The sequence below is a fragment of the Peromyscus maniculatus genome, chromosome 6 (genome assembly GCF_049852395.1).
Source record: "Peromyscus maniculatus bairdii isolate BWxNUB_F1_BW_parent chromosome 6, HU_Pman_BW_mat_3.1, whole genome shotgun sequence".
Taxonomy (NCBI): domain Eukaryota; kingdom Metazoa; phylum Chordata; class Mammalia; order Rodentia; family Cricetidae; genus Peromyscus; species Peromyscus maniculatus.
This window is the reverse complement of record NC_134857.1, coordinates 81,039,838-81,055,424: the sequence shown is the minus strand read 5'-3', so window position 1 is coordinate 81,055,424 and position 15,587 is coordinate 81,039,838. Positions and strand designations below refer to the sequence as shown.

General features: G+C 47.4%; 1 protein-coding gene across 1 annotated transcript in view; it reads right to left on the bottom strand.

Moving 5' to 3' along the window:
- Nucleotides 1-14,187, bottom strand: part of Vtcn1 (V-set domain containing T cell activation inhibitor 1) — a 65,296-nt gene extending 51,109 nt beyond the window's left edge. The window contains exon 1 of the mRNA XM_076574720.1: nucleotides 14,028-14,187. Coding sequence (XP_076430835.1) covers nucleotides 14,028-14,059 — 32 coding nt within the window. The 5' untranslated portion in view covers nucleotides 14,060-14,187. The remainder of the gene's footprint in view (nucleotides 1-14,027) is intronic.
- Between the last annotated feature and the right edge of the window lie 1,400 nt (nucleotides 14,188-15,587).

The following is a 15,587-nucleotide window of genomic DNA, read 5'->3' as shown; positions in this document are numbered from 1 at the left end:
TTGAAACTCATGGAGATGGTTTTGCTTCTGCTTCCCAAGTGCTGAGATTTAAGGTTTGTATCACTATGCCCAGCCATGCTAGACTTTTACCAGTCCCTTCCTAACTTCTAAGATATAGGTGGGGTCACATGGTATGGAACATGCCCCCTTGAAAGCCGATCAGAGCAAACAACCCTTTTGATTTCCTAGAAATGAAAGGTCCAACTCTCCCTTCCAGGGAGTGGTTCAAAGCTCTAATTCTTCTAATTTGAGGGAAACTGAGGGCATGGAGAGCGCTTTCTCTTCAGGACCCTGGCATGCTACTCATGGTGGCTATCTCTGCTAATGAAGCTCTTCCTGAGACCTGAAGCCCTGCTCCTACTCCCGGCCAGGATGCTGTGACTCTGCCAATACAACTCATATCTCATATGAGGTAAACATATCTCAGCTTCCCTTCTTCACCTACAAGACCTGCATATGGAACAACAGCTGCTATTCTTTCCCATGCCTATGGTGTCCTGATGGGTACTAATTAGTATAACTTTAGAGGATTGAGTTTTTTATAACATGAGGCTCATCACAGTGGTTTCTTTACCCTGTAGAACTCTCCAAGCCTTGAGCACTAATGTTCATAATGAGTGCCACAGAGGCATTTGTGCTCGATTAAACCAGTGGGATTTACGGCTGTTCTGGTCAGAAACAATTGAGCAGCAAGGAATGGAGGAAGGATCGTAAGTTCAAGGGTGGGCTGCGCTACACAGCAGGCTGTCTCAAACAAACAAAACAACAACAAAAACTCCTAGCCCTTGGCAGTTTCACATGGCCAATCCTAATGTCACTCAGCATTTCCAGACTTGCTTGACTACAGAACTCTTCTGGGAAAAGCCTAGACGTCAAGTTGGGAAGTACTGTCTTCGGTACAACGTACAAACACTACCGAGTACCCAAGTCATGGAGCTCATATTCAACTAGACACTGGGTTGAGTAGAACTGCTTTCTAAAAAGCAGAAGGGTGAATCCCATCAGGTCTTGCGAATAAGTTTTCAAGAAGAACAGTGTCGTTATGGTTTGGATCTAAGTGTCTTCCAGGGTCATGTGTTTAAACATGTGGACCACAGTTGGTTTTCTGTTTGGGGAGGCTGTGAGGCCTGGCTGGTGGCTCACTGGGGAAGGCCTTTAAAAGTTCTCTTCTCCTTTTCCTTCAAGGTATGAACATGCTACATTCTAAGTTCCCACTACCATGGACCAAGCCGTACCAGCCATCATGTCTTCCATGCCATGATGGAAACCATGAGCCAAAAAGAAATATTGTCTTCTTTATGTTGCTTCCATCAAGAGTTTTATCAGAGTGATGTCAAAAGTAGCCAATACGAGTGGCCTAATATGGCATTTTCTAACTGGGCAGGAGTGCAAAGACATATTCCTGTATAGGGTTATGACTGCTGCAGCATTAAGCAACAATTCCTTAATTGTACAACTACTTGCAAATTTAGTTTTATTTACACAAATATTCAATAGGAAAAACAGACTATAAAAGGGTTTCCCCAGTATAAACAACTATTTCAATTATTTGTAGTTGGCTTTAAAAGGGGAGAAACAAAAAGAAAATACTTCCAATGAGTAATCCATGGATGACTTTGGGATTTTTTCTTTTCAACATTTCCTTAAATGTTACAATTGTATTTCACAGTGAAACAGGTGCTACAAAGCAGGAAATGGGGGAAATGGGGAGCACTTTAAAGGGGGAAGAGGAGGAGGAGAGAGGGTAATACAAAGGGAGAGGGAGGAAGGAAGATAAATAACACTAAGAATATTTTTAAAGCCATAGAGAACATTAGTTTATAAGCTTATTTAAACACACACACACACACACACACACACACACACACACACACACACGATATACACATAGGATGATAATATTCTGACAGCCATAGATTCACCAAAACCCTTGTGCTAGGCATGGGAAACCTCCCTTTGATTCTTGCTCATGGGAGTCCAAGGGACTACAAAAAAGTATAGTTGGTTTTCATTGCCCCTGAAGCCTTCTAGAAAAGAATGTGAGATCCTATTGCTAAAGACACCACACACTTTGGACACAGGACTTGGAGGAATCAAGCTGGAACTAACCTGGAAGCCTTTTTCCTGAGAGCTAGCCCTCATAGCATTGGAAGGTGCTATGCAAGCTACCAAGGGAGAAAAGCAATCAGTATTCCTTCTCAGTCACAAAGCCTACGACCCACCCAGCAAGATGTTTCTTTCCAATGGTGCAATCATGACACCTTTGTCTTGGGGGTAGCCAACAGCTATCTAGATGTGCTGAAGTCCCACTCAATAGGAAGGAATTCATGTGTGATACTGTAAGGTTAACCAGCCACCAAGAGCTAAAAGTCCTAGATCCTAGAGCAGAGCCTGTTACATCCATTTCCCTAAACCAGTAGATGCAATTTCTAGCTGTATTCTAAATACTTATCCTTATGCCCACAGATAAATGTAGCTCTCACTCATCAAAGAAACTTTTTTCCCAACAGGTGGAGACTACTTCAGAGATCCCCAACTGGTCAAAATGCAGACGACACATTATTCCTTCAGTGTTTGAGTCCATACCAGACTATCCTCTGAGACAGTCCCAAAGATCCTGTTCCTGTCTTTCCAGGTGGGAGAGAAAGATCAAAGAGAAGACCACCAGGCATGACCATGTTGAGACCTCCCAGCCTCCTTACTGATCTGGGCAGAATTGAAGATCTGTGATGGTTCATTTGCCAATTTGATTGGGTTAAGAACACCAATGGCGTTAAGAAAGTACACTTTTGGAAGTATTTATGAGCATGTTTCCAGAGAGGATTACTGAAGGGGGTTAGACCAGCTTTTAATATGGATGACATCATCCCATGGATTGGGGTCTTTGAATTAAAAAGGAGAAAGCTGGATGAGTACCAGCATTCTTCCCTCTCTACTGGTATACTGAGATGTGAGCAAGCTCCGGCATGTGTTCCTGCAGTCATCCTGCCTGCCATCGCGCCTTCCTGACCATGTGGACTAACCTAACCAACCACCCATAGCTAAAGAAGTCATCGATTCTAGAGAAGAGCCTACTACTTCCCATTCCCTAATTTATTCAATATAATTTCTAACTGTATTCTAACTACCCATTCTTATACCCACAGATGAGTGCAGCTCTCGCTACAGTGGACTCTGTTCCCTCAAACCATGAGCCGGAATAAGTTCCTTCCTTAAGTTGTCTCTTGTCAAATATCAGATCACAGAGATGAGAAAAGTCACTAGTAAAAGACCTAAAGGTAAAGTGTTATCCTTTGAGCAGCCTCTCCCCCCCCAGAAGCAGCCCACCCACACAGATTCCAAAACCTATAGGCATTCCCAGCACACAACAGCTCATGTGTGTGCACTTAAGGTATGTGTGTGCACGTTTGTGTAGGAGTGTGCCCACACATCCAAGCTACTATGCAAGGCTAAAGTCAGTGTTGGATGTCTTCCTCTATTGTCGTTCACCTAGTTCTTTGAGGCAGGGTCTCTCTCAGCACCTGGAGCTCACAGATTGGGCAATAGGGATCCTCCGACCTCCACCTCCTCGGTGCTAGGATTACAGCCAGGCACAGCCTTGCTGGGCTTTTTATGTGGCTGTTGAATATCTGAGCTCAGGTCCTTGTGTGTGCATAGCAAGCACTCTTCTGTCTGAGTTATCTCTGCGGCTGCCAATAGCTCCTTCCCAAAGCCTGGAAGTCTTCTCTTTGAAATAGCCACACTTGCCGGGCGGTGGTGGCGCACGCCTTTAATCCCAGCACTCGGGAGGCAGAGCCAGGCGGATCTCTGTGAGTTCGAGGCCAGCCTGGGCTACCAAGTGAGCTCCAGGAAAGGCGCAAAGCTACACAGAGAAACCCTGTCTCGAAAAACCAAAAAAAAAAAAAAAAAAAAAAAGAAATAGCCACACTCTTTACATAGGATGATTAGCTGTCTCAGCAAGGCCCCGAACACTGAATCTTAACGCTTCAAAATACTGTACGCTTATCAGGGGAAGTGACAACAGAGAGCAGCAGTAACATAGGTGCACTCAGAAGAGCCTGGTGGGTTCATCTGGCACCTGGCGGGCAGTCATAGAGCGGTTGCCATGGAAAGTGTCTTCTCATTCTTACTCAGGGCACTGCAGCAGCAGTTGCGGGAAGCTGGTGGAGGTTGTCCTTATCACTGCACGCAGGAGTTCCTCTGCCCATGCCTTCAGGCAAAGCCTGACCTGCGGAACAGCCTCGATACTGTAGCTCCACAGGGCTGCTCAGAAAGGCCCAGCTAACTGAAGAAGACCCTTGCTCCTCAGACCTCAGTGGGGAATTTCTCTGCATAAAGGATGTTCGGGGGGGGGGGGGGGCGGCGGGTGTCTGCTTTCCTTCTCTCCCTTCTGTTCTGCTCCCAGATGCAGCCTAGGTCACAAGCTCTGGTCTAGCAGTGATTGGCAAGCCCAGCTCCCATATTCCTCGTGCACTGTCCTTGTGAAGGGACTGACTTAATAAGCACCAGGTGGGGCTCCTCTGCAGGGGAGCCCCACAGAGCTGGCCCCCAAATGAAGGTGTCTGTGGTAGCAAGGAGAGGGCCTTGGCTGGCTTTTGCTGAATTTCCACAAGCTTGCATTAAAGATGTTAGATGAAGGTCACCTGGCCTCAAGCCAACAGGAGGACAGGACTTTCCCATTGACTGTGGCATCTTTTTAACCGAAAAGACAGTCACCAAGACATATCCTGTCTTTGAAGAAAAGAATAAAGGGATGGGAAATGGATTGATTCTCTGGATGGGTAGAAGCTAAAATCAAAGACTAGCTCCTTGCTTGGAGTGATTCCTCACCCGACTCTCCCTCCACAGTGCTCTCCATCAGGACCTGTCTGGAAATGTCCCAAACTTTAAGGGCATTTGACTGAGGCTATTCTGGGGTCTGCAGGATGCTCCTTCCTACACTACATAGTGCTTGCTTTAAAAGAATGGATTTCATTCTTGTTTTTTTGAGACAGGGTTCAGGCTGGCCTTAAACTCATGGTAGACCCCTGTGATCGCAGGCATGAGGCACCATGCCCAGCTCTGTCTGTTATTTACTTGACTCACCCTCCCACACCTCACGGTGCTTTATGAAGGGTATGCCAGCCACTGCAAAGAGTGATGGTCCCAGTGCTGTTACCTTCTGCTCCTGGAGCCTGAAGCCTTCTGGCAAAGGAAAGAATCCATCGTCAAACACAGGACAGGAATGATGTGCTGGGTCCTTGTGCCAGAGGCGAGTTCCCTGGCTACAGGATGTTAACTGCTACCACAGGTGTAGAGAAGCCGAGGCTGGCTCCAAGAGCTGCGGCCCATGTCGTGGTGAGGAGGGAAGGGACAGGAAAGAAGACCGTGCTGTCGTGGAAACCAAAGAGGGAGTGTTTCCAGGAGGTCATAGGGCATCTGTATTGAGAGCTGTCGTAAAGGCAAGTAAAGGAAGAAGAGAGAAGCAAGAACGGATGCAACAATGTGAGGCAATGTGATAAGAGGCATCGGCAGATGTAATATCTTGGTCCAGTGGGGATGAAAGATCCAAGCAGGGGCATCACAACTGCACAGGTAGGCGGCAGTGAGGGTTTGGTAAGTGCTTTGTCAAGCTCAATTTGCGTATTCCCCACACGATCCTGTAGTATTGGCTCGGAGATGGTTCCCAGATCAGGAGCCCAGGCACAAAGAAAATAAGAAGCTTACTCAAGGCCACACAGTAAGAAAGTAGTTTACCCCGGAATGGACAGGTGTGCTAGGTCCACTCTGTGTTCAGAACCCCCCAGGACACCCATCAGATCAATCCCTGTAGACCAGCCTTGCAATAGGTTGGCTGAGGAGGGAAAGAGCGAGATGGGGTGGACAGCCAGAGCAGGTGTGAGGCTGAGAGACAGTTTTTCTCTCTAAGATGGAAAATCCTGATGCCTGGTCTGTGTGCTGATTGGGGGAATAGAAGTACAGGGAAGATTGATGGGGACAGCTAGAGGAAGTGTGCATGAGCTGGGAGATGAGACACATGGGGAGTATGTGGAAATGACCTTGATAGTGCTGGGCAAATCTGCACCCAGATGTCTAGTCTGAGGTCAGAGAAAGGGCACCCATGAATGTGGCAGCTGGGAAATGAGGAGGTAAAGGAGTACCTGTCTGGTCATTTCCATTTTCTCCGTGAAGGATGAAGTCAGACAATCATCTGAGACCAAGGTGATGAGAAGGCATGGCTTTGTCAGAGGACTGAAGAGAGACAAGAGATGAGATGTGTGGAACTTCTGGGAGCAGGAGTGCAAAGAAAACACAAAGAATCGGAATAGCTAGATAAAAGGTACCATTCGATGCCCCCAGATGTTACTAACGCTGTTTCTCAATTCTTCTTTGGCTTTTATTCCATGAAATTTTTCACTTTAAATCTACAGAAAAAGAAAGGAAACTTCTCTCCTGTTACTGTCTTGCTGGAACTAGCAGAAACGAGCCGGAAAGGATGCTATCATAAATCTTGACATATGCTAGGCTTGGGATTTCGAAAGGTAAATATAAAGGCAAACCGAATGCAGACTTCTTACCTGTAGAAATCCATGCCTTTGCTTTCATTTTTTTTTTTTATCAAGACCCATCCATTGCTCTTTTAAACATTTTTTAAAGAGGAATATGGCATAACTGATCTCAGGTGAAGTTTATGTCCATCTGGATTAAACCTTTGCCCTTTTGCTGGGGCATCACAGACTTGAGTGAAACTGCTTTGTGTGGCTCTGTGAGCCTGAGTGGGTATCAGAGGCACCCAGAGGGACTTTTGAGTGCGGATCACTGGGCCCACTCCAGTTCGGTAGGCCTGGAGGGGCTAAGAATATTCTCTTGTAACAGCTCCCAGGTTGATGATGCGGGCCACACTTGGAATATTGGGGTGACTATGGAAAGGTATGTGGCTTCAAGTCCACCCAGTTCAACATCTCTGGGGACAGAGAGTTCTCCTACATCTCACAGAGCAAGGCCTAAGAAGAAGACATCTCTGATTTGATGAAACCTAGAACATTCTAGACACAAAGGTTCTTCTTGGAATGATCCTGACCCTATCTCCCTCCAAATCACTGTGTTTCTCCAGAAAACATAGGGAAGGAACCATTCATCAAGAGCAGGGACCCATTGAGTGCCAATTCTACAGGATGCAGAAGTCTGTCCTTTACCAGTTCAGTTAGGTCTCACATCAACCCTAAAGGCTAGGGAGCTATTGACATCCAATTTATTGATGAGGAATAAGAACAAAGAGATTAAATAGCTTACTTAGGTCACACAGCAAATAAATGGAGAAAGGGACTGGTCGAACTAACTCCAGTATTTCTCCATCAGGGGTAAATATGAATGAAGCTTTGGATGCTCAGATCTGAAGACCCCTGATGCTTGAGTAAAACAATCTTCTTAGGGCAGCACAGCTTTTATCTGAGGCAACTAGTGTCACAGGACCCTGAAAATGTCCTTTTCTGTGATTCCTTAAATGCATGACTTTGGAGAAGCCACATACTTCATTTTAGTTGTCTGAGGGGTATATGGACGCAAAGTTCAAGTGCTTCTTGAGAAGTTCAAGTGTGAGAATTATGCTTCTTTGTTGCTACGTTTACCATCTGTGGTAATTTGAATGTAATTGCCCCCCATAATCTCGTAGGGAGTGACACTATTAGGAGATATGACTGTGTTGGCGTGGGTGTGGCCTTGTTGGAGGAAGTGTGTCACTGTGAGGGCGGGATTTCAGGTTTCCTATGCTCAGAATATCACCCAGTATCTCAGTCCACTTCCTGTTGCCTGCAAGATGTAGGACTCTCACCTACTTCTCCAGCACCATGTCTGCCTGCATGCTGCCATGTCCCACCATGAGGATAGTGGACTGAACCTCTGAACTGTAAGTGAGCCACCCCAATTAAATGTTTTTCTTTATAAGAGTTGCCATGGTCATGGTGTTTCTTCACAGCAGTAGAAACTCAAACTAAAATACCATCTATAGAGCAACTACTGAAATAATGGAGACCCCAATCTGGGGCTTCAGCCTAACTCCCCATCAGCCAGCCAGGGAGTCTTCTGCAGTGGCAGTCAGTATTGAGTTGGGTTCTGCTTGAGTGGCAGGAGATGAAGCAAGTTGGTTAGAAGGAGGACTATCTTTATAACTCAGTAGACAGCACAAGCTAGGACCATGTGGGTTCCCAGCATGGGTTGGCAGAGAGGTAATAATCGTGACTCAGTATCTGCAGCTATGAAATGGAGACAATTAGAAGTGTGATGCAGTTGAACTACGTGACCATTATGGGTCATTGGCCCGTAACTCTAACTGTGTTCTGGTGGGTGCTGCTTTTGTTGCTGAAACTTGTGTAAGAAAGCTATGAACTTACTGTAAACCTTGGATGGGCCAGAGTATAAGAAGTTCTTCCCACAAGGCAGCCTTCATTTTTTTTTTAAAAGTTACATATATGTAAATACACTTAAAAACAAGGACATTTAAAAGAAAATGCCCCCAACATGTCTACATTATCTCTTTGGAAAAGACAGTCCTGGGAAAAATATTCTTGGTTCTTTTCACATGACCAAAGATATTAAGATATATAAAACCGTGTATATTCCCTCACTGTACTTGGCTTTGCTTAAGCTAACTGTAAACATCACCTCATGTTTTGCTTGCTTTAATAATAAAAATAATTTGCACTACTTGAGCTCAGGCACCTAGATAGAGTCCCCTACTTGTTCCCATACATCACATCTTTGAAATATCCTTCGAGCCTGGGAAACAGCCTCCCTGGCTGCAGGGTGGGTTGACACTTGTCATCAACAAGGCATCATCAAAGATGTAGATGCTGAGCTGTGCACACAGTAGGGCCTCCCAAGCTCACCTGGAAGCCCCTGGCCACAGCGTCTGGATGCTCAACGCTGCAGTCAGACACAGGTTTTCTCAGGTGAGGATTTGAGAAATGACAGTCTCATACCCACAGACAGGTGTGATCCACTTGACTTTAGTTTTTTTTTCCCTCAAAAAAACTCTGAGGGTAGAGTGTGGTTGAGATGGACTATCTTGGGGAGTGGGGGATGGCTCAGTGCTATGAAAACAAGAGCTGAGTTCAAACCTCCAGTTCCCATGTAAAAACAAGACACTTCCAGGTGTGCCCATAATTCCAGAATTGGGGGACAGAGGCTGGCAGAACTCCCAGGAGCTCGCTGACCAGCCAGTCTAGCAGGAAAAAATGAGCCTTGGGCTCAGTAAGAGACTGACCTAGCTTGCTGTCTATTGCTGTGATAAACACTTGACCAAAACCAACTTGGTAGAGGGTAGTGGGATTACATACTACATTTTACAGTCTGTCTCAAAAGGAAGGCAGGGCAGCACCTGGAGGCAGGAACTGAAAAGCAGAACCACAGAGGAACATTGCTCACTGGCATGCTCTTCATGGCTTGCTCAGTTTGCTTTCTTATACAACTCAGGACCATTTGTTCAGGAGTGGCCCTGCCCATAGTGGGCTGGGACCTCCCACATAATCATTAATCAAGAAAATGTCCCATAGACTCACTGAGAGGCCATCTGATAAAGGCAATCCCACAACTGAGATTCCCTCTTTCTGGACGACTCTCATATGTGTCAAGCTGACAAACAGGTACCCCACTTCTAATCATTGATAACCAGTGATATCATCTCTCAGCCTTTTGGCTAAGATCAAGCGTAAAAACAAAGATCAAAAATAATAGAGGAAAACAGCCAATGTCCTTTGGTCTCTGCATGATCATGTGTGTGCATATGCATGTATACACACAGACACACAGACACACACACACACACACGCTTAGCTATTTAAAAATCCTCAATGCCATCACTACAGCATCTGTTTGTAAGGACAGAAACACCAATGGCCAGAGTTGAAGATAGAATCTTGTGGCCAGCCAGCCACGTAATGGACATATTAGAGGAACTTGCATAAAATAAATATAGTAATGGCTGATATCTGTAGAACATTAGGATGTGTCAGGTACATAATTATTACATGTCATTCACACAACCCAAGCAGTTATTTACTGTCACCAGCCCCGTTTTACAGGTAGGGAAACTGAGGCTTATGGAGGGTAAGCATTCACAATGATATCAGCCCAGGCAGTCTAAAGCCAGAGCTCAGATATGTATCTAGAGTGATAGCTATTCCCTCCTCCCTGACAAAAATGATCATGTCAGATCCTTAGTGAGGGAAGTAAAAGCACCAGGAATGTTATATTCATAAGCACGTCTGGCTGGGAACATAAAAGAGGCAATTAAGATACCTAGAAAAAGCTGAAGGAGACTTCAAAGCTGAAGCGGCACAGGATCTGCTGGTGAAAAAGTGGGAGTCACCACAGTGGGCAGAGGTGTGGACAAGCACGTGTTCAGATGATACACAAGTACTCATGGGAGCCGATGACCCTGGAGCCTTCAGTTTAATAGGCTCCAAGAGATAAAAGTTGGACTCATCTTTTGTTGTCTCTGTGGGGTTTGAAGTGTTAACCTCATCAAGGCTGAGCTCTCTCTAACCAGACAAGGGTAGACAGTGCGGCAGGCATTGTGTCTGATTATCCAGCTCGCATTTGTGGGGGGACATGGGAGACCAGGACTCAGAGCCAAGCTCCCGTGAGTCTCCTTTGCTCAAGTTGCCATCATCTATTTTAGCCACCTCAGGGGATAGAGAGATACCCACCCTTTTTCTGTCCAGTACTTTTCTTCTCTGGAGGTCTTTATCAGTTCTATGATCTTCTTGAATTTCAGAGAGAGGGGTTTCATGGAGCCCCAGGCTTTGGTGGTCCGTGGAAATCTCCTCTGCTGGTAGTTGTGATTTCTCAGGTCTGATCTCTCTACCTCTCTGGACAGTCAGTCTTTCCCCACTTCCCTTCTCTGCCTACCCCTAAATGTCAGTGTTCTTCACCTCTCTGTCCCTGGCCCTTTGGCCTCCTATGGGCTTTCCTTAGGAGACACGCCCATGTAACCATTCTCTGCCTGAGAGCTGCTGACCATTTAATCCCAATCCATTACCCATGCTAGTTTCTTCCTCACACTTTCTGCTTTCCTTAACATCTTCACCTGATGGTCCCAGAGGAATCTCAAACTCATTATGCACCAAACTTAAGGAACTCCTCTATAGCACCCTCTTCCTTCACCTCACTCTGCCCCATCCAGGGCCAGGGACCTCATTCCGGGATCTGCCCTTCACCTCTTCCCCATGCTTCTCGAATCTATTTCCCTTCCCCCAGGTTCTAGTATCTTTCTCTCTTCCTTGCTCCTATCATTCTGACAGCAACTGCCTCCCGTCTGCTCTCATTGCTTCCAGACTTCTGCCTACCTAGGGTGAAAATTCAGATTCCTCTGCTTGAGAATCTTTGAGGGCCAATCGCTACCAATAACCCATCCCTAGCTCTCAGTCTGCTAAATCAGGCCTCATGTGACCTGGTGCCACCTCCCTGTCCCATTTCTCAGTGCTTCTCAGAATTCACGTTGTCATGGTATGACCAAGTGGGGAGCAGCTTCCTGTGTTGGATCATAGGTTTTAGTTTGTCCTCCTCCTTCCCCGGAAAGTGATTTTCTCACTCCTTTTTAACTTGGTCCCTACTAACTCATTTTTAAAGAAAGAGCCCAGACATCTGGCTGAGGCAACCCTCCCCAAGGCATTGAGCAAGAAAGGCCTCCCATTGGCATCCTGAGCCTATCATCCCATAACAAAGGCATGACATCTTTGGGAGCCTTTGACTATTGTTAGACTATACACTTGTCAGCATCTTGGTGTCTTTGTCCCAGGGTCTAATGCAACACCCCACAGAGAATAGATACCCTGACACATTGTTCACTAGAACACAACACCTTCAGAGAAGGGAGTCTAACTTCTCCACCCTTGGACTCCAAGCAGCACTTGACAAAAGTTTCATGAGTGAATGCTGGTGTCATGGACAGCCATGATGGTAGGGGAGTCTGGATCACACAGCTCCTCATGTGCCAGGGCATTTTACCCCTGGCGAGCATACATTCTGAGAGAGAGGTTTGAAGCGATTGAACTCTCTATTAAGGGAGCAATCTGCTCGGTCTGCAGAAGATGGCAGACCCTCCCACGAGCTATGCCGTGGAACTGTTGTTAATGAGAGGAACTATAAAGGGGAGTATGGAGAAAGGCAGGGGACTGGTTGGCACTGAGGGAAGATGCTGGGTTTCCCCCAGTGGGTTCTTTTTGTATCTAGAGGAAAGCTTCTGGTCCCTCTTTCCACTGAGATGTCCAGTGCTCCCTTCCCAGGCTGTCCCCCTCATGGTTTGTCTGTTTTTGCAATGCAACATTTCAATAGTGAACAAGGCAACCAGAGCCAACAAGAGGAGCCTCTGTTGACCCTAATGGGTCTCTAAACCTTAAAGGGTGGAGGACCCACATTTTCAACACCCACCTCTGGCTGGTCCACCGGCAAAACCAGCCGGGCTGGTTGTAATGTATTATTAGAAAGCCCACACGCCGGTCCTTGGAACAACAGAGACACTTGTGTCTTGTTTCCCATCCTGGGGACCTAAGCTTGGGTGATGGAGGAGGAGGGCGATGGTGGGAGCAGGAGCCAGCATCTCATAGGCTTTGCAGGGTGAGTGGGTTCAAAGCTGCCCTGCCCCTTATACATACAGCTGCAGGGCTGTGAACAAATGACTGATTTCTCTGAGGTGACTGAACCTTCACAAGGGGTAGGGAGACTTCAGATACCACGGGAAGGCAGTGGGTAGAAGGCAGGAGAAGAGGTGCTTGCAGGAGGTTAGCCCCTGACACAGGCACTTTCTGAGGACATTCGCAGGCTGGGATGCTGGATGGAGGTGATGGCTACCTGTTACTTCTCCAGGGCCCTGGCCCAGCACTGTGAGGAAGGGGTGCTGCCCAGACCCCCTCTGCTGATCCTGTGGAGCTCTGTCCCCCTCCTCTTGCTGAACCTGAGTGAGGGGGAATTCTGTTTCAGGGAAAAGAATTTTCTAGGCTGTCTGTGGGAAGTGATGTTCACTTGGTCTTTTTATAGACTTCTCATTGTTAATCGTTTTCCTTTCTACCTCGCCTTCTTTCCTTTCCTTTTTTTTTTTTTTTTTAAATCTGGAAGAGACACATAAAAATGGGAGGATTGGTCCTTCAAACAACCCCTAGAACCAGCAAACATATCATCTTAAAAACTGTAATGAGTTGGGACTGACATCGAATCACCACCTATTTCAGGGAAAACAAAAGCATTCATTTTCCATCTCTTTCCAGTCAGAAAGGTAAATGATGCCCTGAGGAGAAAGGCAACTGGAACAGAGCTGAGGAGCAAAAGGTGGCAGAGGAGCTTGCTTCTTTTTACTGTATTTCATTTCCATTTCTGGGGGGGGGGGTTAGGCCGCAATGAACACCAGGGTCTCCTCTCCAGGCTCTCCTGGGAAAGCAAGGGACCCCATTTCCTGCCAGGTCTGGGGTAGGGCACTGGTGTGAGTTGCTCGGTAGTACAGAGAAATTATATACCACAGGAGAGTCGAAGAACATTTGCCTGCTTCCCCCTGAGGGCTGCATAGAGGGTGTCCTGTGTTAAAGCCCCCCCCCCCCAGTCCCTGATCTCCATCCATTCTATGCAGCCCCATGCCACTGGGTTTTAGTGTGCCCAAACATCTCCGTGAGGTCCCCAAGTGTGGTACACATAGTTTTCAGCCCACAACTGCCCTGGTAGGGATGATAAAACCTTCTGCCATAAACCACCAACCAGAACCTTCCCTGAGTCTGAGCAGGTGCCCAAGAGGCTGTGTGTGCACTGTTGAATTTGACTAACCTCTTCCTGACCCAATGCTGGATCAGATAAGGGTGCAAGTGTGGCCTGTAGCACAGCCCAGAAGTTCTCAGTATCTCCCAAAGACCCCATCCCTGTTCTTAATCTGGAGGGAGGGAGGGAAGGAGGGAGGGAGGGAGGGAGAGAGAGAGAGAGAGAGAGAAAGAGAGAGAGAGAGAGAGAGAGAGAGAGAGAGAGAGAGAGAGAGAGAGAGAGAGAGAGAGCATGAGCATGCATGTTACCTCCAGAAGATGATCTGCCCCAAGGAAGCCATGGTGAGGGCAGAGTGGGGTGGTGAGTGGAGCTGCCTGCCGCTGCCCTCCTGTGTGTTGTGACTCACAAGGAGCACCTGTGGGCTGGCTTTAAATAATGCAGGCCGGGAGGGGTGTATGCAGCTGTGGACAGCTCAGGTATGAGGAAACAGCTCCGTGGAGCCAAGGCCCAGGGATGCCTTCCAGGCCCCAACCTGTGAGAGGATGAGGAGAAGTTTCCCAGCCCCGACCTCAGAGGGCAGGGGGAGGGTGCTTGAATTCCGGAGGGTGCTTTAGCTTCCAACTGCATCAGGGAGAGCTAGCTAAGGGGGATCCAAGCTCACAGTCTGTCAGAGGAGTCCGGGACACTGCAGGGGTATAGAAGTGGGTGCTGACATAGGCTGGGTCACCCTATAGAGTCTCTCTCTGCTGCATCTGATCCTGGCTGGTGCTGACCTCTGACAGTAGACTGGGTCGTCATCCCCCCTCCCCCGCCCCATGCCATAGAGTCATTCTTGCACATCTGACTCATGCTGGGCCACCACGGAGAGGCTAGCTGAAGAGACAAGAACCCTATTATGTTACTGAAGATCTCGGACAAAGTCCAGCATATGAGCAAATCTCTTCTGGTTTTCTTTCAGTGAAAGTGAAAGGGACCTCCTTGCCGCCCCCCCCCACCCCAAACCCCCATTTCTTGTTGCGGTTTTGTGGAGCCAGAGATGTTGAGGATACATTGCAGGGGAAATTGTTCAAAGTGAATGGATTAGCATTCCGATTTTTAACTGCAAGGCAGATCAGTCTCTCTGTCTCTGTCTCTCCTGTCTCTGAGATGAATCTCACACTAGTCCTGGCTGACTGGCTTGAAGCTCACTAAGCTCTCTATGTAGCCCAGGCTGGCTCATACTTCTGTTAATCCTCCTGCCTTAGCTCCTGAGCACTGGGATTACAGCCTAGGATGCTTCCAAAGGAAGAAAGCTTGCTTCCTACATCTTGTCTCCTCTACTCTTGGAAGGGGAATGTCCTTGATGGCAAAGTGACTTTACAGGAGAGGAAGAGAGGTGCCTCAGGCCTTCTGTGGTCATTCCAGATTGGACCAGGGGCTTTTGGAATCACCAAGGAGTAGAGCTGAGGAGGAAGGACTGAGTGGCAAGAGGAGATGACTTCAGAAGAGAGACTGTTTCCCTGGGAACTGATCGCTGCGGTCGAGGACAGGCAAGTCAATTTCCTGGAGAGTTTCAAGATGAGTACTCCACCTTTGTCTAATGCATCTCTTCCAGGGTTAGTGGGTTTAGGAGAGGGTTCACGTGCCTTCCCTCTCCCTAAAAAAAGCTAAGAGCAATGCCCTGGAATCTACAAAGTGCCCGTGAAGATGGGACTTGTAGGGACTGGGAAGTTGAAGTCACTGGAGGCCATAGCTCCCTGGATCTATATATACATTCTGACTCAGGCAGAGGGCCCTAAAAAGAGTGGCCGCGCCTCCAGCACTCCTTCAGCAGCCACAGGCTGTCACCAAGGGAAGGGCTAAGGAAGGCCCTGGAAGAAAGCAGGACA